The sequence below is a fragment of the Dendropsophus ebraccatus genome, chromosome 10 (genome assembly GCF_027789765.1).
Source record: "Dendropsophus ebraccatus isolate aDenEbr1 chromosome 10, aDenEbr1.pat, whole genome shotgun sequence".
Taxonomy (NCBI): Eukaryota; Metazoa; Chordata; class Amphibia; order Anura; family Hylidae; genus Dendropsophus; species Dendropsophus ebraccatus.
The window spans coordinates 101,706,483-101,727,361 of record NC_091463.1 but is presented as its reverse complement, the minus strand read 5'-3'; the positions used below and the strand labels follow the sequence as shown (position 1 = coordinate 101,727,361).

Sequence of the window (20,879 nt, the reverse complement as noted above, 5' to 3'; positions counted from 1 at the left end):
TTAATCCGGCGCGGTGTTAGTGTCGGCGCCGACTGTAAATGTAATTAAGTATTTTGTCTTAATACGGGAACAAGCGTCAGTTCACTGACTCCAGCGTTAGATTTAATTAATCGCGAACCGCAGAATCCGATCGCTACCAGTTTTCCTTTTGTTAATTTAGTAGTTCAGGGTTTTGACAGCGCAACTTCCAGCGCGATATGACGGCACAATCAATTAGACGCTTTATGGGATCATCTCACCGCTTATTTGTTTTCATTGCTTTAAAGGGATAGTTCACCAAAAAGCCAGGAAGTGGTGTATTGCTCTCTGCTGCCACCTCTGTCCATGTCAGGAACTGTCCAGAGCAGGAGAGGTTTTCTATGGGGATTTGCTGCTGCTCTGGACAGTTCCTGACATGGACCGAGGTGGCAGCAGAAAGCACTGTGTCAGACTGGAGAGAATACACCACTTCCTGCAGGACATACAGCAGCTGATAAGTACCAGAAGACTGGAGATTTTTTTATAGGAGTAAATAACAAATTTCTGGCACTTTCTGGAACCAGTTGGTCTGAAAGAGACATAGAAACAGAGAAGATTGTCGGCAGAAAAAGACCACTGGGTCCATCTAGTCTGCCCTTTTAGTATTTTCTTTCTTATTATCTTAGGATAGATATATGTCTATTCCAGGCGTGTTTAAATTCTGTTCTGATAAAGAAAACTTTTTTTTTAGTGAACAACCATTTTAAGAGAGAAGCGACTCGTACGAGTTTAAAACCTGAAATAAAATTCTATTACTGGAAACGTCTGGAACTTTCTAACTTTTTGTGTTTCAGTTTCTCACTATTTTAAGATCTTAGCTGTGGTCAGTGAATGGGAACAATGTTCTGTGAGCTCTGGACTCCAGCCGAGACATTGTAACAAACTATCAGCACAGGATAGGGAAATGTGTTAAACTCGGGCCCATCAGCTGTTATAAAACTACAATTCCCATCATGCCTAGACAACCAAAGCTAAAGCTCCGGCTGTCCAGCCATGATGGGAATTGTAGTTTTGCAACAGCTGGATTGCCGCAGGTTCCCCATCCCTGGTCTTGACTGCTCTGTCCTCAGCTGCTGGATACAATGGAGATGCTTTAATTCACTGTCTGAAAGCAAAGATGGTGAGAAGACTAAAGCAGTTTCCAATAATGTTATACAGATGGTTTATGGTGCATTTATACTGAGAGATTTATCTGACAGATTTTTGAAGCCAAAGCCAGGAACTGTCCAGAGCAGCAGCAAATCCCCATAGAAAACCTCTCCTGCTCTGCACAGTTCTTGACATGGACAGAGGTGGCAGCAGAGAGCACTGTGTCACACTGGAGAGAATACACCACTTCCTGCAGGACATACAGAAGCTGATAAGTACTTGAAAAAAGGGAGGTTTTTAAAAACTAAATTACAAATCTATAATTTTCTGACACCAGTTGATTTGAAAGAAAACATTTTGTTAAAAAACCTTTAATTCCCTGACCACAAAGAAATGTGTGTCTGGAATAACAGCCATGCAGGTGTGGAGGCTGCACATTAGTATTATATAGATCACTACATCTCCCACAAAGCAATGCAGCAGGATATTTGTGAAAAATTAGGAATGGAAAAAAAAACATTTGTTGGAGTAATGGCTGAGTTTATGGCGGTCCCTGATGGATCTGACTGTAACATATAGAAACGGATGAGATAACCACACAGTCTGAAACCTGATTTCTGTTTCCCCGCAGGACTGACGGCGGCTGCTATGGCGGAAGCCATGAAACTGCAGAAGATGAAGCTGATGGCTATAAGCAGCCTTCATGGGAGCGGCAGCCAGAACGGGACCGAGTCTGAGAACGAAGAACTCAACTCGAATGCAGGTAGGTGGAGGCGAGAGCGGGACACGAGCACCGCGCAGAACGTTACATCCTTCCTGGTGATGGATCCTATTCAGTAATTCACTGACTCTCCTCTTGTATCATTGTATTATGGTTCTGTCTTACTAACAAACTTGTGTTCCTCGGCATATTCAGGATCTCTGCTTGCTGTCACTGAGTGGAGACATCATTCTTTATAATCTAATTTAGATGTAGAAAACCCCTCACAGCATCTACTACTTGTCACTGCTCTTTATTACAATCTGCTGGACTGACTCACACCGTGTATATGGATTATATACTAGTAGATATGGGGATGTGTATATAGATCATATGGGGGCCCCTGTGTCTGGAAGGCCCTACTCTCCTGCAATTTAGAAAAATCTCAGATCTGATCAGTTGACAGTCACTATGGTGAACGCCATATCCTGTAGTGACATCACTGGATCACTATGGTGAACGCCATATCCTGTAGTGACATTACTGGATCACTATGGTGAACGCCATATCCTGTAATGACATTACTGGGTCACTATGGTGAACGCCATATCCTGTAATGACATTACTGGATCACTATGGTGAACGCCATATCCTGTAGTGACATTACTGGATCACTATGGTGAACGCCATATCCTGTAATGACATTACTGGGTCACTATGGTGAACGCCATATCCTGTAATGACATTACTGGGTCACTATGGTGAACGCCATATCCTGTAATGACATCACTGGGTCACTATGGTGAACGCCATATCCTGTTATTACATTACTGGGTCACTATAGTGAACGCCATATCCTATAGTGTAATCACTGGGTCACTATAGTGAACGCCGTATCCTGTAATGACATTACTGGGTCACTATGGTGAATGCCATATCCTGTAGTGTAATCACTGGATCACTATAGTCATTGCCATATTCTGTAGTGACATCACTGGGCCACTATAGTAAACGCCATGTCCTGTAGTGACATCACTGCACTGGCTGCATCCATTTGCACTGCATATTATGTCCTCATTATAGATGCACTGATTTTCTCCCCCCTCCAGCCCTCGGCCTCTCTTTGTGTATTTGCAGCCTGATGGCGTCCGCTTGTTGTCGTTTTCGCCTCGATGAGGCCGCTACAAGGTGACCTTTGTTTTGTTCCACAAATGTAAACCTGTAACCAATATGGCGCTTCCCACTTTACGAGACGGTTGCTCTAGTAATCTATTATGCAGAGAGGCTTCCAGCTGAGGCCCCGGGCCCTATGGAGACCTCCTCACTTTCTGCATGAAATCCCGCATTTACCAGCTCTTTACCTTACAGAAGCCTCAGGCGAGATTTACCAGCGGCCGACGCTGCGTGTGACACTGCACATCTGTTCTTATAGGAGAACAGCGCTTTGTGTTTTGCTTCGGAAAAAAAAGATTCCTACCTGCTTCCCATGTGAAATGTTTACTGATCGTCCAAGAAAACAGCCAGTATGGTGAATATTATGACTGGCGTGGACCCTCACAGATCATGATAATATAGGAGGGGGGCAGTGCTTCTGAAGAAATTTTCTGCAAGGGGCTTCCAGTCACCTGGCAAGGGAGAGAGAAGCTGCAGCTTAGGATCAGACTCAGAGAGAGAGAGAGTAGCTGCAGCTGTGGATCAGGTCCAGATAGATAGAGAGAAGTTGCACCTGTGGATCAGGCTCAGATAGAGAGAGAAGCTGCAGCTGTGGATCCGGCTCAGATACAGAGAGAAGCTGCAGCTGTGGTTCTGGCTCAGATAGAGAGAGAAGCTGCAACTGTGAATCAGGCTCAGAGAGAGAGAAGCTGCAGCTTTAGATAAGGCTCAGATAGAGAGAGAAGCTGTAGATCAGGCCCAGAGAGAGAGAAGCTTCAGCTGTTGATCAGGCTCAGATAGAGAAAGAAGCTGCAACTGTGGATCCGGCTCAGATAGAGAGAGAAGCTGCAACTGTGGATCAGGCTCAGAGAGAGAGAAGCTGCAGCTTTAGATAAGGCTCAGATAGAGAGAGAAGCTGTAGATCAGGCCCAGAGAGAGAGAAGCTTCAGCTGTTGATCAGGCTCAGATAGAGAAAGAAGCTGCAACTGTGGATCCGGCTCAGATAGAGAGAGAAGCTGCAACTGTGGATCAGGCTCAGAGAGAGAGAAGCTGCAGCTTTAGATAAGGCTCAGATAGAGAGAGAAGCTGTAGATCAGGCCCAGAGAGAGAGAGAGAGAGAAGCTGCAGCTGTTGATCAGGCTCAGATAGAGAGAGAAGCTGCAGCTGTGGACCAGGCCCAGAGAGAGAGAAGCTGCAGCTGTGGATCATGCTGAAATAGAGAGAGAAGCTGCAGCTGTGGATCATGCTGAAATAGAGAGAGAAGCTGCAGCTGTGGATCATGCTGAAATAGAGAGAGAAGCTGCAGCTGTGGATCATGCTGAAATAGAGAGAGAAGCTGCAGCTGTGGATCATGCTGAAATAGAGAGAGAAGCTGCAGCAGCTGTGCAACAAGTTCAGAAAAAGAGAGAAACTGCAGCTGTGGATTAGGCTCAGAAAGAGAGAGAAACTAGAGCTGTGGATCAGGCTTAGCTAGAGAGAGAAGCTGCAACTGTGGATCAGGCTCAGATAGCGAGAGAAGCTGCAGCTTTGGATCAGGCTCAGATAGAGAGAGAAACTGCAGCTGTGGATTAGGCCCAGAGAGATAGAGAGAATCTGCAGCTGTATTATGCTCAGATAGAGAGAGAAGCTGCAACTGTGGATTAGGCTCAGATAGAGAGAGAAGCTGAAGTTTAAGATAAGGCTCAGGTAGAGAGAGAAGCTGTAGATCAGGCCCACAGAGAGAGAGAAGTTGCAACTGTGGATCAGGCCCAGAGAGAGAGAGAGAGGCTGCAGCTGTGGAGCAGGCTCAGATAGAAAGAGAAGCTGCAACAGTGGATCAGGCTGAATTAGAGAGAGAAGCTGCAGGTGTGGATCAGGCCCAGATAGAAAGAAGCTGCAGCTGTGGCTCAGGCCCAGATGGAGAGAAGCTGTAGCTGTGGCTCAGGCCCAGTTAGAGAGAGAAGCTGCAGCTGTGGATCAGGCTCGGAAAGAGAGAGAGAAGCTGCAGCTGTGGGGATGGGGAGGCTAGAGGTAAGGATGAAGTTGATGTCACTGTTAATGTTTCATTTATTCTTATGTGCTAAAGATTTGTGCAACATGTTTCATCAAGTTCAGGTGCATTTAAATGTATCTGTTCTTGTGAGTGACCCTGCCGTGGCCCTCGGGCTGCCATGCACTGAGTGACAGTATACAGTGTTATGTTCTTGAGGGTGTGGCCTGTACAGATGACTGCCCCGCCCGTTTATGGACACTCTCTTTGCCGGGTCACTGTTTGCTCTTCTCCCCTTTACAGCAGCTTTCGCTTTTCATCTTTCTGTGGCGCCACATTAAACTGATTTCTCTTATGCACCGAGTCATTTAGCTGAGATTTAACTCCGTCTATTACCGGGTGTTTATTTCTAAGGAACGATAAGAAAACAAGTGAATAACTCAGCTCATAAATACGCGACATTCGCTTCAGGCCGACGCTTGATGTGATCCGTTACCAGCTGAATGGCTCCCGCGAGCGTCGCAATGATGAAAAAAATAAAAGAAAAGCCTTAAATACACCGTGTTTGTTATTTCCTTATTTTCCTCCCGCAGATTTGAAAAACAAAGAAAATCAAAGAATTGATAGAAAAACAGCGGCGGAATAAAAGGTGGCGAATCCGCGATTCAGGGGCGCGCTGAGTATGGCAGATAATGACTGGAGCATGACTCCGCATCTAGATTTGAAGCATGAATAACGTCTCACCGCTCGCGTTCCATTGAGCTCCGAATGAGAAATTCTGTGTTTTATTGTTTTAGGAAATTAGTCCGTGTGCTGTGGCGCTCGCAACGTTGTAATCCATCAGTAAAGGTTACGGCGGCGCAGAACTGCCGGGGGATTAATGGCTTAATGATTACAATTGGAGCTGTCAAATCAGAACTCACAAAACGGTGCATGTAACATAGTGGCACAACGCTGGCGCTCAACGAGGAGAACCAGACTGCCCATCCGTCGTGGGGTACAATATCCGGACAGGGTTGCAGCCAGTGCAGTCCAGTCACTTAGTAGTTGTACTAAAAAGCATGACCACAATTCTCTATAAACTGATGTTTAGAAGTGGGAGGGGCTTAGAAGAGAGTTTACTGGATGGGAAAGTCTTAATGGCTGCTTCTTTCCAGAGACAGCACAACTCTTGTCTCCAGTTTGGGTGCAGTGTTTTCAGCTCAGTTCCATTAAAGTGAATGGAGCTAAATTGCAGACCTCACCAGAACTGGAGACAAGAGTTGTGCTGTCTCTAGAAGAAAGTAGACATGTGTCTGAGCCCCACCCCTTCTGCTTTATATAGGAGTTGAGGTTGTCACCAGGGCTGTGGAGTCGGTAAGCCGCAGCTCCGACTCCTGCTCCTTTATAAATGGCCGGTCATATACCAGGGGAGTTATTTATGACACTGGCTCAGCAACTTCTCCCTAATGTCCTACATGATCCTGGGGCAACTTCTGAGGGAATATATACTGTATATACAGCAGCTTCTCCTGTGTGTGCAGAGGATTCAGCCAGTCTCCAGCCTCCATGTCCTGAACAACTCAGAACTAGACTAGATGGAGCAGGTGATCTTTTCCTGCTGACAGTCTTCTATGTTTCTAACTAAATATTCACCAGACTTAAAGAAACACTGCTAACAATGCCAGATCCCTGTAATATAGAGGTCAGACATAGTGATATAGAGAGGGGTCAAACATAGTTGTATAGAGGTCACATAGTGATATAGAAGGTCACTGTGGGGGCACACAATAGCAAGCACGCACACACACACACACACACACACACACAGCTTACTGCAGCCATAGCGCACACACACACACACACACACACACACAGCTTACTGCAGCCATAGCACGCACACACACACACACACACACACACACACACACACAGCTTACTGCAGCCATAGCACACACACACACACACACACACACAGCTGCAGCCATTGAACACTGAAGAAAATCACACAATCTTCTCCCAGAGAGAAAACACCACACTGAGGACAGAGGTTACTGCTACACTACTTATGTCTTCTCCTCCTCCTCTATATTACACAGGATATCTTCATATTACACTGCTGCTCATATACAGTCATCCAGCATCCAGGAAGAGAACAGCACAGATATCCTCCCTCCCACACAATGGACTCTTCAAGCTCAGAAACAAACTGCCAACTAGTGACCGTCAACTTTTCTATGACCCCCCTTATCTAATAGGGCCAGTGTCCTATTACTGATATATTCCCCGACCACCCTTATGTAATAGGGCCAGTGACCTATTACTGATATATTCCCCGACCACCCTTATGTAATAGGGCCAGTGTCCTATTACTGATATATTCCCCGACCATCCTTATGTAATAGGGTCAGTGTCCTATTACTGATATATTCCCCGACCACCCTTATGTAATAGGGCCAGTGTCCTATTACTGATATATTCCCCGACCATCCTTATGTAATAGGGTCAGTGTCCTATTACTGATATATTCCCCGACCACCCTTATCTAATAGGGCTATTGTCCTATTAGAATGTTGCTCATAATATATAATCAAGAGCAAAACTTGTAAAATTCATATCAAAATTCAATTCTACATTTTTTAAAGATTTTTTTTTAAGCTGGAGTCGGAATCGGTAGATTTTTTTTCTTACTCCAACTCCATCCAAAGCTAGCGCCGACTCAGACTCCACAGCCCTGGTTGCACAGCTCCACCCCTTCTGCTTTATGTATGAGTGAGGTTGTCACAGCTCCACCCCTTCTGCTTTATGTATGGGAGAGGTTGTCACAACTTCACCCCTTCTGCTTTATATAGGAGTGAGGTTGTCACAGCTCCACCCCTTTTGCTTGATATATGAGAGAGGTTGTCACAGCTCCACCTCTTCTGCTTTATGTATGAGTGAGGTTGTCACAGCTCCACCCCTTTTGCTTGATATATGAGAGAGGTTGTCACAACTCCACCCCTTCTGCTTTATATAGGAGTGAGGTTGTCACAGCTCCACCCCTTTTGCTTGATATATGAGAGAGGTTGTCACAGCTCCACCCCTTCTGCTTTATGTGTGAAAGAGGTTGTCACAGCTTCACCCCTTCTGCTTTATGTATGAAAGAGATTGTCACAGCTCCACCCCTTCTGCTTTATGTATGAGTGAGGTTGTCTGAGCCCCACCCCTTCTGCTTTATATAGGAGTGAGGTTGTCACAGCTCCACCCCTTCTGCTTGATATATGAAAGAGGTTGTCACAACTCCACCCCTTCTGCTTTATGTATGAGAGAGGTTGTCACAGCTCCACCCCTTCTGCTTTATGTATGAGTGAGGTTGTCACAGCTCCACCCCTTCTGCTTTATATAGGAGTGAGGTTGTCACAGCTCCACCCCTTCTGCTTGATATATGAGTGAGGTTGTCACAGCTCCACCCCTTCCAGTTACCGTAGCTGAGCTGCAACGGCGACAGCTACTTCCGGCCCAACTGATTGTGTTGTGTGGCACTGAACAGCTGATCATAGGGGGTGCACCCCAGCGATCAGTGACTTATGTCCTCTGGATAGCTCATCAATGTTTTACCTGGAGGGCAGTATGTGGCGGTGATGGGGATACACTTCCTATTTTTCTTGTATATTGGGTTCTTGGCAGTGTCAGATCCTCGGACCCCCTGGCAATCCGGCACAGGGGCTGCTATGGCAGAATATTGGACTGTGCCATAAGTCATCCATCTTGCAGCTGCGTCCATCCATCTTGCGTCTGTCTTGGGCGGGTAATGTATGGAGAAGTTTCCTGTCCTGCGTTTGGATAAATCACTGAAGTCGTCTTTCGCACTGATTGCTTTTTAGAGAAAACTGGAGACGTAAATTCTTCGCTTTGCTCGTCGCATCATTACAATTAAGGGATCGGCAATGAGCTCATTTACATTTTATGTCTGATCTCAATCACCCGCAGGTCTGTGAGCCAGCGCCACGTCCCCCATCAGTCATATCCCTCCCGTCCCATTGGCCGGATCAGGCGGGCGGCCCCCAGATGGCGCTTATCTGTGGGATTTGTCACCGTCAATCTCCGTTCCTGAGAAGTGGAGAAGATGAGATGACAACATTTCCTCCTTTATTATCTGATACTTTTTTTTCTTCCTCTTTAAAAACCAAAAGAACAGAAGTTCATCAGCCAAATCCACTGAACAAGACTTCGCTCATGGAGTCGGGAAGATAGAGGAAGCTTCTAGCAGAAATTTTATCCATGGTGTTTGGTAGAATTCCTTTAATCCGGCATCCAGTATTCCAGAAATTCCGCTAGTCACTTGCATTTTGCAGTCTCTTTCACTTCAGTGGAGCTGAGTTGTAATAATACACATAATCTGTGGACTAGAGATGAGTAAACCTCGTCCAAACCTGATCGTGCGGCATTTAAATTTCAGTAGCTGAAGAAGTAGGATGCCGCCCTTAGACTGCCAGAAGAAGGGAAATGCCATTTCCAGGTCTTCCTAGAGCTTGTGCCCAACTTCTCCAACCACCGGTAATCAAACACAATCTGGGCTTCATCTTTAGTTAGACCAGGTGGCAAACTCATTTTCACTGAGGGCCTTCAAAGGGCAGATTGTGTGCAGCACCTAGCTAAAAGACCAAGATGTCCTTAAAGGGGTTGTTTACCCCAATTTTTTTTCTTTCGGACCAACTTGTTCCAGAAAGTACCAGAGATTTGTAAATTACTTCCAGTCTTCAGCTGCTGTATGTCCTGCAGGAAGTGGTGTATTCTCTCCAGTCTGACATAGCGCTCTCTGCTGCCACCTCTGTCTATGTCAGGAACTGTCCAGAGCAGCAGCAAATCCCCATAGAAAACCTCTCCTGCTCTGTACAGTTCCTGACATGGACAGAGGTGGCAGAGAGCACTGTGTCAGACTGGAGATAATACACCACTTCCTGCAGGACATACAGCAGCTGATAAGTACTGAAAGACTGGAGATTTTTTAATAGAAGTAAATTACAAATCTTTGGCACTTCTCTGGTCCCAGTTGATTTGAAAGAAAAAAAAAATTGGGGTGAACAACCCCTTTAGGACCAGATTAGGTAATAGCCAGCAACCACTGTCCCAAATAATGCCACCCATGGAGCCCTCTCAGAAAATAAGTGGTTTCAGGTGAGGTAGCCCCCTTATTAAGTTGATGTTCCAGTAGGAAGGTAATTTCCCCTTATTGGGTCGGTGCCCATAGTAGATAGTTATTTGTTGATAATTCTCCTTACCTATAGAGGAACATTGTACTTTGTAGGTTATTGCCCCCAGAAATCCTGCTGTGGCCGGTGTGTGTGTTAGATGATGCCAGTATGGAGGTGCTGACTGTTCTCTGATGTGCTTGGAGGCTCCCAGTGTCCTGACTGATTCCCCTGCAGCCAGGGCTGAGAATAGAGTGAACCCCTGCACCCTCAAACGTAGGAATCCCCCTAATGCGACACTGCACAGTAATGAGGCCGGTCATGCTGTGTGTGACATGTATACCAACCTGTGGCTTTCCAGCTGTTGCAAACCTACAACTCCCATCATGCCCACAAGGGTTCTGACCTGATGTTACAGTGTCCGATTCATTTCTTCTCCCAGAAAATAAGGCGCTGTATGGAAGAGTCTGTAGGAACATCTTTTATAGACCGTCTATGAGCACATTCAGTAACACAGATCTCTGCATCTGCTTTGTTACAATGTGTCAGTGTAGATGGAAGGTCTGAAGTCTGGATACAATTGTATAAAACCTTCTGAATTATAGGGTCACTAAGGTGGGCACACTTACAGAGGAAATGAACGATTATAGATTCACTGGAATAATGTGGCCCCTCCAGAATCAAAGGGCCCCTCATAGGACACCCAGGACTGCCGCCCCTGTATTTAGTTTAGAGCGTGGACCGCAGCAGTCTGGTTACCCTCCTCCTCCCCAACTATTTTGTTTTGCAAATTTTAATTCTACGATCATAGGATCCTGCTGGCGGTGCTGGAAGAAGCAATCGCTTGTAACTATTGAAATCCTTGAATTGTCGCTATTTACCTGTTCCCGGCCAAACGCTCGTTTTCTGCGCGCAGCACATGCAGCATTTCCCTTATTAGGATCAAGCAGGCGAGCGGCGTCTGAAGTCTGTGCCAGCCGGAGGTTCACGGATCATTGGCAGGAGCCGCAGTCTCAGTACCGGAGTGGAACGCTGTGAAGACGCACACCTGCTCGCTGCTTGCCCACAGATCAGTAGCTGCACATCCACAGCTGATCGTCCCAATGCCAAACAGAATTTTCTGGCTCCGACTAATTGTCACCGAGTCTGTGAGACCTGCAGAGAAACGTGGCAGGGAAGTCGTGTCTGTGACTCAGAAAGTTATTCAGCTTCTGCTTCACCAGACTCTAAATCTGCATAATCCAAAACACCGCCATACACTGTACTGGTAACGCATCACCTGCAGTGCCTGTCGCTTAAGGGGAAACTGATGTATCTTAAAATAGCTATGGTTCCTGGGTAAATTACCAATGTGGAATCCACGTAGCAACAAAAGACAAGCATTGTCCGTTCTGTCTAATGAGTTTTTCACGTATATAGGTGTACTTTTATAGTAGTTATATTCCAGTATATAGGGGTCAGTATTATAGTAGTTATATTCCTGTATATAGGGAGCAGTATTATAGTAGTTATATTCCTGTATATAGGAGCAGTATTATAGTAGTTATATTCCTGTATATAGGAGCAGTATTATAGTAGTTATATTCCTGTATATAGGAGCAGTATTATAGTAGTTATATTCCTGTATATAGGGGACAGTATTATAGTAGTTATATTCCTGTATATAGGGAGCAGTATTATGGTAGTTATATTCCTGTATATAGGAGCAGTATTATAGTAGTTATATTCCTGTATATAGGAGCAGTATTATAGTAGTTATATTCCTGTATATAGGAGCAGTATTATAGTAGTTATATCCCTGTATATAGGGGCAGTATTATAGTAGTTATATTCTTGTATATAGGAGCAGTATTATAGTAGTTATACTCTTGTATATAGGGGGCAGTATTATAGTAGTTATATTCCTGTATATAGGAGCAGTATTATAGTAGTTATATTCCTGTATATAGGAGCAGTATTATAGTAGTTATATTCCTGTATATAGGAGCAGTATTATAGTAGTTATATCCCTGTATATAGGAGCAGTATTATAGTAGTTATATTCCTGTATATAGGGGGCAGTATTATAGTAGTTATATCCCTGTATATAGGGGGCAGTATTATAGTAGTTATATTCCTGTATATAGGAGCAGTATTATAGTAGTTATATTCCTGTATATAGGAGCAGTATTATAGTAGTTATATTCCTGTATATAGGGGGCAGTATTATAGTAGTTATATTCCTGTATATAGGAGCAGTATTATAGTAGTTATATTCCTGTATATAGGAGCAGTATTATAGTAGTTATATTCCTGTATATAGGAGCAGTATTATAGTAGTTATATTCCTGTATATATGGGGCAGTATTATAGTAGTTATATCCCTGTATATAGGAGCAGTATTATAGTGGTTATATGCGCAAAGCTTTGACCTGTTCTCTACTATGAAAGATGTAAACAAATTTGTCCGTGACCTCACGCTGAAGAAGCATTTCTTCGAGGAGGAGACCACTATGGAACAACCTACGAAGTACGCACAGAATAACATCTATAAAGAATTGCAATTCAACGAACAACTATCTCTGAAGTGTCTAAAAGAGCTTGAAACATCGTCTGAATCACACATACAGGACGTACCAAAATTTAAGATGCCGAATCCACACTATTACCCGGTGCAATCGCGCACAAATCATATGGAACAATTCCAACAATGTGTTTTTAGGGATCTGAAATCTGAACAAGGGACACATAGGAGATTCAAATCCAATCTTACCCTGAGACAGAGGAAAGCATATAAAGAATTATCAAACATGGACAATATTGTCATTAAGAACTCTGACAAAGGGGGGGTAATAGTGGTAATGAATAGAGATATGTATGACAGACAGCTTGCAGTGCTATTATTGGACGATAAAGTGTATCACAAGCTATCAGGCAATCCTACGACCATGTACACACAGGAATTACAACAACTACTCACAGAAGGCATAGCTTTGCATGCCCTAACAGAGAAAGAAGCTGAATACTTTATGCCCAGAAAATCCTATCACTCCGATAGTATATGGCTTACCTAAAACGCACAAGGGGATAGTCCCACCTCCCATGCGGCCTATTGTCTCGGGTCGCATGTCCCTTTGCGAGAGACTTTGCGCATGGTTGGATGGATTATTACAGCCCCTAGTGCAAACAGTTCCTGGATACTTAAGACACTACTGATGTGTTAAGATCCTTTCACCACTTTACCTGGGAGCCGGGTTTCACATGAGTAGGATTGGATGTTATTTCATTGTACACATCCATCCCACACCAAGTGGCCATGCAGGCGTTAAAGGGGTAGTGCGGCGGTAAACAATTATTCACAGAATAACACACATTACAAAGTTATACAACTTTGTGATGTATGTTATGTCTGTGAATGGCCCCCTTCCCCGTGTCCCACCACCCCCAACCGTGTACCCGGAGGTGTGGTGCGCTATACATACCTGTCACGTGCCGACTCGTCTCCGATCTTCAGTCTGCGATGTCGTCTTCGGAAGGCCAGGCCAAATCCCTCCGAGCGTCCTGAGTGCCGGCCGCCCTCTTCAGCGTGTTCGGCCGCACTCAGGACGCTTGGAGAGATTCGGCCGGGTCGTCCGAAGACGACATCGCAGACTGAAGATCGGAGACGAGTCGGCACGTGACAGGTATGTATAGCGCACCACACTTCCGGGTACACAGGCGGGGGTGGTGGGACACAGGGAAGGGGGCCATTCACAGACATAACATACATTACAAAGTTGTATAACTTTGTAATGTGTGTTATTCTTTGAATAATTGTTTACCGCCGCACTACCCCTTTAAGTTTTCATTTACATACTCACAGCAGTTACGATCCAGATCTCATTTCTTTCATCAAAATGGCCACTTGGTTTTTAATGACACACAATTTCTTTTTCAGTTCTAATAACTATTACCTTCAAATCAGTGGGGTGTCGATGGGGGCGAAATATTCCCCCTCGCTCGCAAATCTCACCATGTCATTTTGGGAAGATAAGTACATTTACACAGTGTCCAATCCCTTTCTCCGCTCCATACGATGGTACGGGAGGTAATTCGATGACCTCCTCATCGTATGGAGCGGAGAGATGTTTGATTGGGACCTGTTCCTGGAGTATGTCAATTCCAACATATGGAATCTACAATTTACAGCTGATATTCATAACAATACCATAGCATTTTTGGATTTAACATTGGAAGGCATACCAGGTCAGTTCATACACACTGCAAATCACAGAAAAACAATTTCAGGTAATACCACCTTACACGCCAACAGCAGTCACCCTCAAATCAATACCAGTTGGGGAGCTATTGCGTATGAGGTGGAATTGCAGTCAGGAACAGACATATATAAAAGAAAAGGAAATATGCACACAAAGTTTATTAGAACGAGGGTACAAAAAATGGATGGTGGAGAGATCAGAGAGAAAAGCTGACACAAGAAACAGAAACACATACAGCACACAAAGGACACAAAAACTAACTATGGTCACGAGGTTTAGCCCACAATTCTCCCAGATAAAAAAGATTAATTCATATTTACCAATCCTCAGGCAAGACCCCATAATGGATACAATATTATCAGAAGGAATCAATGTAGTGTCTAGAAGAGCCAAAACGATAGGTGATTCACTTTCTCCCTCGATGCCAGGAACAAAGAAACAGAATATACAAATGGGTAATGCGACCCGGTTATCGACTACCGGGTTGTATAAATGTGGACACCATCCATGCAAAACATGTTCATACGTAACCACATGCAGCGATTCCTCTTGACACCTCAGGCAGTCAAAAGTACCAGATCAAATCATTTTTGGGCTGGGTTCACACTGTATATTTGAGGCTGTATTTGGTCCTCATGCCAGGTCCTCATAGCAACCAAAACCAGGAGTGGATTGAAAACACAGAAAGGATCTGTTCACATAATGTTGTAATTGAGTGGATGGCCGTCATATAATGGCAAATAACTTCCATTATTTCAATACAACAGCCGTTGTTTTAAAATAACAGCACATATTTGCCATTAAATGACGGCCATCCACTCAATTACAACATTATGTGAACAGATCCTTTCTGTGTTTTCAATCCACTCCTTGTTTTGGTTGCTATACAGCCTCACAAATACAGCCTCAAATATACATAGTGTGAACATAGCCTTGAACTGCAACAGTTACAACGTCATATACATCATTAAGTGTATTCACTGCAATGTACTGTATGTAGGCTGCACCACACGCAAGTTAAAAATGCGTGTGTGTGAACACTTACATGATATTGAGCAACCTAGAAATAGAGCCCTATTGGGAGCATCAAGACATTTCATTGATAAACACCAAGGCTCCACAAGGTACTTTCGCTGTAGAGAAGGTATACACTTCAGTCAGAGGAGGAGACATTCAGAGACTACTTAAGGACAAGGAAGCTTTCTGGATGTTCTGTCTGGATACTTGTTATCCGCAGGGTATGAACTTGAGAAAAGAACTATTAATATATTACTAATATGCATATGATGTTTGGGTCTGTAGATATTATCCCTATGCGTTATTTTCAACTGTTCCGCTTGCCTCGTATGAACTGTCTCTTACTTTCCCCCGAGTAGATCACATAGTATTGATCATTGTGATATATCTCCATGATGATATGCAGTGGAATTGTACATGGAATAGTGAAAAATAACAGTAACCTTTTTGTGTTGTTTTTACAAAGTTAGATGTTATTAACTGCACAGTCTTTCACTTCACGGGTGATCTCATTTAGTAGTCTGCAGGTGTGGTATGTAGCCATCACCGGCGAGGTGATGGGCGGGTCCGATGACGGCGTCTTGTTGGGGGCATACTGCAATGTGTGTACAGGGGCGGAGGTCTTGAATAAATCTATTTGCAACCACTCTGCTGGAAGCTGGACTCAGTGATTTGCTGGATTGTAGTGGTTATATTCCTGTATATAGGGGGCAGTATTATAGTAGTTATATTCCTATATATAGGAGCAGTATTATAGTAGTTATATTCCTGTATATAGGGGGCAGTATTATAGTAGTTATATTCCTGTATATAGGGGGCAGTATTATAGTAGTTATATTCCTGTATATAGGGAGCAGTATTATAGTAGTTATATTCTTCTATATAGGGAGCAGTATTATAGTAGTTATATTCCTGTATATAGGGGGCAGTATTATAGTAGTTATATTCCTGTATATAGGAGCAGTATTATAGTAGTTATATTCCTGTATATAGGAGCAGTATTATAGTAGTTATATTCCTGTATATAGGAGCAGTATTATAGTGGTTATATTCCTGTATATAGGGGGCAGTATTATAGTGGTTATATTCTTGTATATAGGAGCAGTATTATAGTAGTTATATTCCTGTATATAGGGGGCAGTATTATAGTGGTTATATCCCTGTATATAGGAGCAGTATTATAGTAGTTATATTCCTGTATATAGGGCAGGGTGGATTTGTTTTAAATCAAACTGATTTAAATCACGATTTAAATCACGATTTAAATCACTAGTCCGGAAGGCTTGATTTAAATCAGTGATTTAAATCAAAGTTTCTACCTAAACTAGTTCTTGCTACTTAACATGCAAGTAGATGAAGATTTTTAGAATCACTTTTTATATTACTTTTTTCTCCCCAGTTTAATGGGTTAATCATTCATATTTGGACACCACTGTTCTGTTGTACTTAGGAAGGAGAAAAATAATCCTGAACTTAATAACAATTTAAATGGATTTATTCAACTGAAACAATAACAACATTACAGCATACGTTATTTGCTTAAACAAACATCCATGTTAACTAATTTGGCTAAACAAAAAAAAAAAAAAAAAAAATAGTCCAAACAATCAGAAACATATTGTCTAACTTCTTGGACTTGGTACTGAAGGGGATGATTCTGTATTCATAGGTTTGTAGAACAATAGGATTAAGGTCTTTTTCTCAACTCTGTTCATGTTGTAACATTTGAGAACATATACAGCCTTTATTCTACTGAGTTAAACAACTCAGCTTTATCTCATGATGGAAGAACCTTTGGATGGTAAAATATTTTCCTCAAAAAGCAGTTTATTGAAAAAAATCCGATTTAAATCAAAAAAATCCGATTTAAATCAAAAAAATCCGATTTTTTTGATTTTTTTAAAAAAATCATTGATTTTTATCCACCCTGATATAGGGGCAGTATTATAGTAGTTATATTCCTGTATATAGGGGGCAGTATTATAGTAGTTATATTCTTGTATATAGGGGGCAGTATTATAGTGGTTATATTCTTGTATATAGGGGGCAGTATTATAGTGGTTATATCCCTGTATATAGGAGCAGTATTATAGTAGTTATATTCCTGTATATAGGGGCAGTATTATAGTAGTTATATTCTTGTATATAGGGGGCAGTATTATAGTAGTTATATTCTTGTATATAGGGGGCAGTATTATAGTGGTTATATTCTTGTATATAGGGGGCAGTATTATAGTGGTTATATTCTTGTATATAGGGGGCAGTATTATAATCACTGTTCATGTACATTGGCATACATGTTACATGTTATTGCCTTTGCTGGTCAAATGGAAGTGAAAACTGACAAGTAATTTTGCATCCTACAATGTAGCTCATACAAATTGCATAGAGACAATGTGTGTATAGAATCTGTGTTCTGAGGCATTGCTCACTTTTAGTCTTGTATCTCGGTATTTAGCTGATTACTGCTCCTTTAAGGATTCATTCACTTACTGGGACGTGACACTTAGTTATTTTTCCAGGCTTTTAACTATCATACAGTATTAAATAAATGCAGTCAAAGACCTGCCATGTACCATGGTATTTAACACAGTGCACGCTCTCTCGCTGCCTCCATACACAGATTAAAGCCCTCACTTCGCTTTTTGTTGAGATTCAGAGCTTCCATGCATGATTTAGTAATTGCTTTCTTGCTTTCCCCTGTGAAATATCAAACAGCGCTAAGTATTTCTTTAGCTAAGTCAGATGCAGAAACTGCGTGTTAACTCTCCTGTCAACTTGTTTCCAGCTCAGAGGCTTCTGAAAGGCAAAGAACAGAAATAAACAGCAAAAAAAAACATATAAAGAGATAAAAATGATAAAACACAAATAACATTGTAAACATTCTGTCGATCCTGCTTATTAACGAACACAGGGAAAAAGAAAGAAGTAGGACTGAATGTATAAAACCTTCCATTGTTATAATATATATTATTACTTCCTCTTCCATGTGGAAATACACTATTATTTACAGGAGGGACGGCTGCCCTGCGGGAGTGGTCAGCGATGAGAGGGAAGCCATGATTTATCTTTCAGGTACAGTGTGGAGGATCTTTAGCGGGTAGACCTTCCTCGATTATATACACACCTAAATGCCAAGACTTTGAAGGAGTTTTTCCAAGACGGTAAGACGTCATTTTAAAGTAATGAAGTGATATACAGATATTAGGAGTCACATAGGCAATGGATGGGGACTCTTTGGTCCTCCAGCTGGTACAAATCGACGTCCTATCCTGTCTGGATAGCCAAACCTTAGGCTGTCCAGGCATGATAGGAATTGTAGTTTTGCAGCGGCTGGGGTGCCAAAGGTTCCCTATCCCTGACAAAAGCAATCATATGGAGGGAAGGTCTTTAAACTGACAGTGACTATTTAAAGGAGAAGTCCAGTGAAAAACATAATTTCCCAGCAGGCAGTGGCAGAAAGGAACAAAATAAACAAGCTCTTCTAACCTCTGCTTCCCAGTGCCTTACCCCTCCTGCTGGGCTCCTGATCTCCCTCTGAAGGGACGTCACGACTCATGCATTGTCCGCTCAGCCAGTCAGTTACCTGGATGGGACACTGCTGCAGAGGGCGATCCATTAGCTAGTTTGGGTATGTTCTGACAACATCGCAACTCGGGGGAGGGTTCGAGGAGGCATGGGGAGAGGTAAGTAGCGCTTTTTTATAATGTTCGCCCCCAGCCCTGCTGTTAGCTCTTTCTTTTTTCGATCCCAATTTGTTGTAAATGCCCAGTTGGTGAATGCAAGTGACCACTGTGATTTACTTAGTGATCATTTCCTATGTGTGTAGGAGCGTAGGTAGCGTTGTCAGCAGGTGGCACCATCTGAACTGCCTTATTGGGGGATAAGTATAAATCCCCTTTTTGTTTTCCTACCTCCGGAGTACCCCTTTAGTGTTGCACTTCCTTTGGTCTGGGCCCCAGCTGCTGCCTCCTCATATAATATGTAACGTCGCCTTCTCTCCCTCGGTTTTCGCCTCAGTCACCTGCGCATTTGTTCCATCATAAATGCACAAACCTCCTTCACAATCTGCTTAAATAAAACACACAGAAAACAAAACGCCAGCACAAATCCATCACTCGGAGGAATATTTAAGGAAGCGTCAGGAGGGAGAAACTCATTGGTTTAATGGAACGCTGTCAGGAAAAATCAGCGTCAGCGGCGACACCGGGGCAGAATTGATACTTCTGCGGTGACATGTTAAAAGAAAATCCTATGCATTATTAAGGGGAGCTCGGAATCTGTCAGCTGGATGATTGCCGAGTTAGCAGAGGACGGACGCCGCTTCTGAAGTAGAAAAGAATGGCGTAGGCACAGATCTATACTGTACCCTTTCAAGTTCTACGCCCACCAGGAACACACCGCCATTACATGCTCAGCAGTTTTTGTTTCTTTTCCCCTTCACTATTTCGAGGGCTTCACATGTCACAGGAGAGAAGAGATTCACTTATTGTTATTATTCCTGGAGACAAAAGACACCGGAGAGTAAAGACGACAACGTGAAGAAGCGACAGAAATCGTTTCATCGCCAACTTAACCGCAAACTTCCATTTAAAGAACCCATCCAGGACTGTCACAGATTCATTTTACTGGGTATAGTCACCTTTTTCCTGTTTATTACATTGGAGCTTTGTTTTATTCTAAGGGAAGGTAACGGTGCCTGGTTAATGAATAGAATGCAAGAACTTTAGTGAAGACTGCCATGAACAGTGAGGAAGAAGAGGTGAAATCATACATTGGCATACAAATGAATCTACCATTCAGGTTCTGCAGAAAGCTGGGTGATAACAGCTATGGACACCGTAATGCCCGCAGGTAGTAAATATGACCTGTGAAGCAATATGACATTGCTGATCACAGCTTCTACAGGTATGGGAGGAAGAACAGCCCAGGAGATCACAACTACTACAGGTGTGGGAGGTAGAACAGCCCAGGAGATCACAACTACTACAGGTGTGGGAGGTAGAACACCCCAGGAGATCACTGCTACTGCCAGTGTGGGAAGAACAACAGCCCAGGAGATCACAGAGATCACAACTACTGCCGGTATGGTAGGTAGAACACCCCAGGAGATCACTGCTACTGCCAGTGTGGGAAGAACAACAGCCCAGGAGATCACAGAGATCACAACTACTGCCGGTATGGTAGGTAGAGCAGCCCAGGAGATCACTGCTACTGCCGGTATGGGAGGTAGAGCAGCCCAGGAGATCACAACTACTGCCGGTATGGGAGGTAGAGCAGCCCAGGAGATCACAACTACTGCCGGTATGGTAGGTAGAGCAGCCCAGGAGATCACAACTACTGCCGGTATGGGAGGTAGAGCAGCCCAGGAGATCACAACTACTGCCGGTATGGTAGGTAGAGCAGCCCAGGAGATCACAACTACTGCCGGTATGGGAGGTAGAGCAGCCCAAGAGATCACAACTACTGCCGGTATGGGAGGTAGAGCAGCCCAGGAGATCACAACTACTGCCGGTATGGGAGGTAGAGCAGCCCAGGTGACTACA

At 43.5% G+C, this 20,879-nt stretch overlaps 1 protein-coding gene across 6 annotated transcripts in view; it reads left to right on the top strand.

Moving 5' to 3' along the window:
* DACH2 (dachshund family transcription factor 2) overlaps positions 1-20,879 on the top strand; it is a 311,864-nt gene that overhangs the window by 216,496 nt on the left and 74,489 nt on the right. For all 6 annotated transcript variants that reach the window (XM_069985711.1, XM_069985709.1, XM_069985710.1 and 3 more), the window contains one exon: positions 1,739-1,870. In XM_069985711.1, the coding sequence (XP_069841812.1) occupies positions 1,739-1,870 (132 nt within the window). The remainder of the gene's footprint in view (positions 1-1,738; positions 1,871-20,879) is intronic.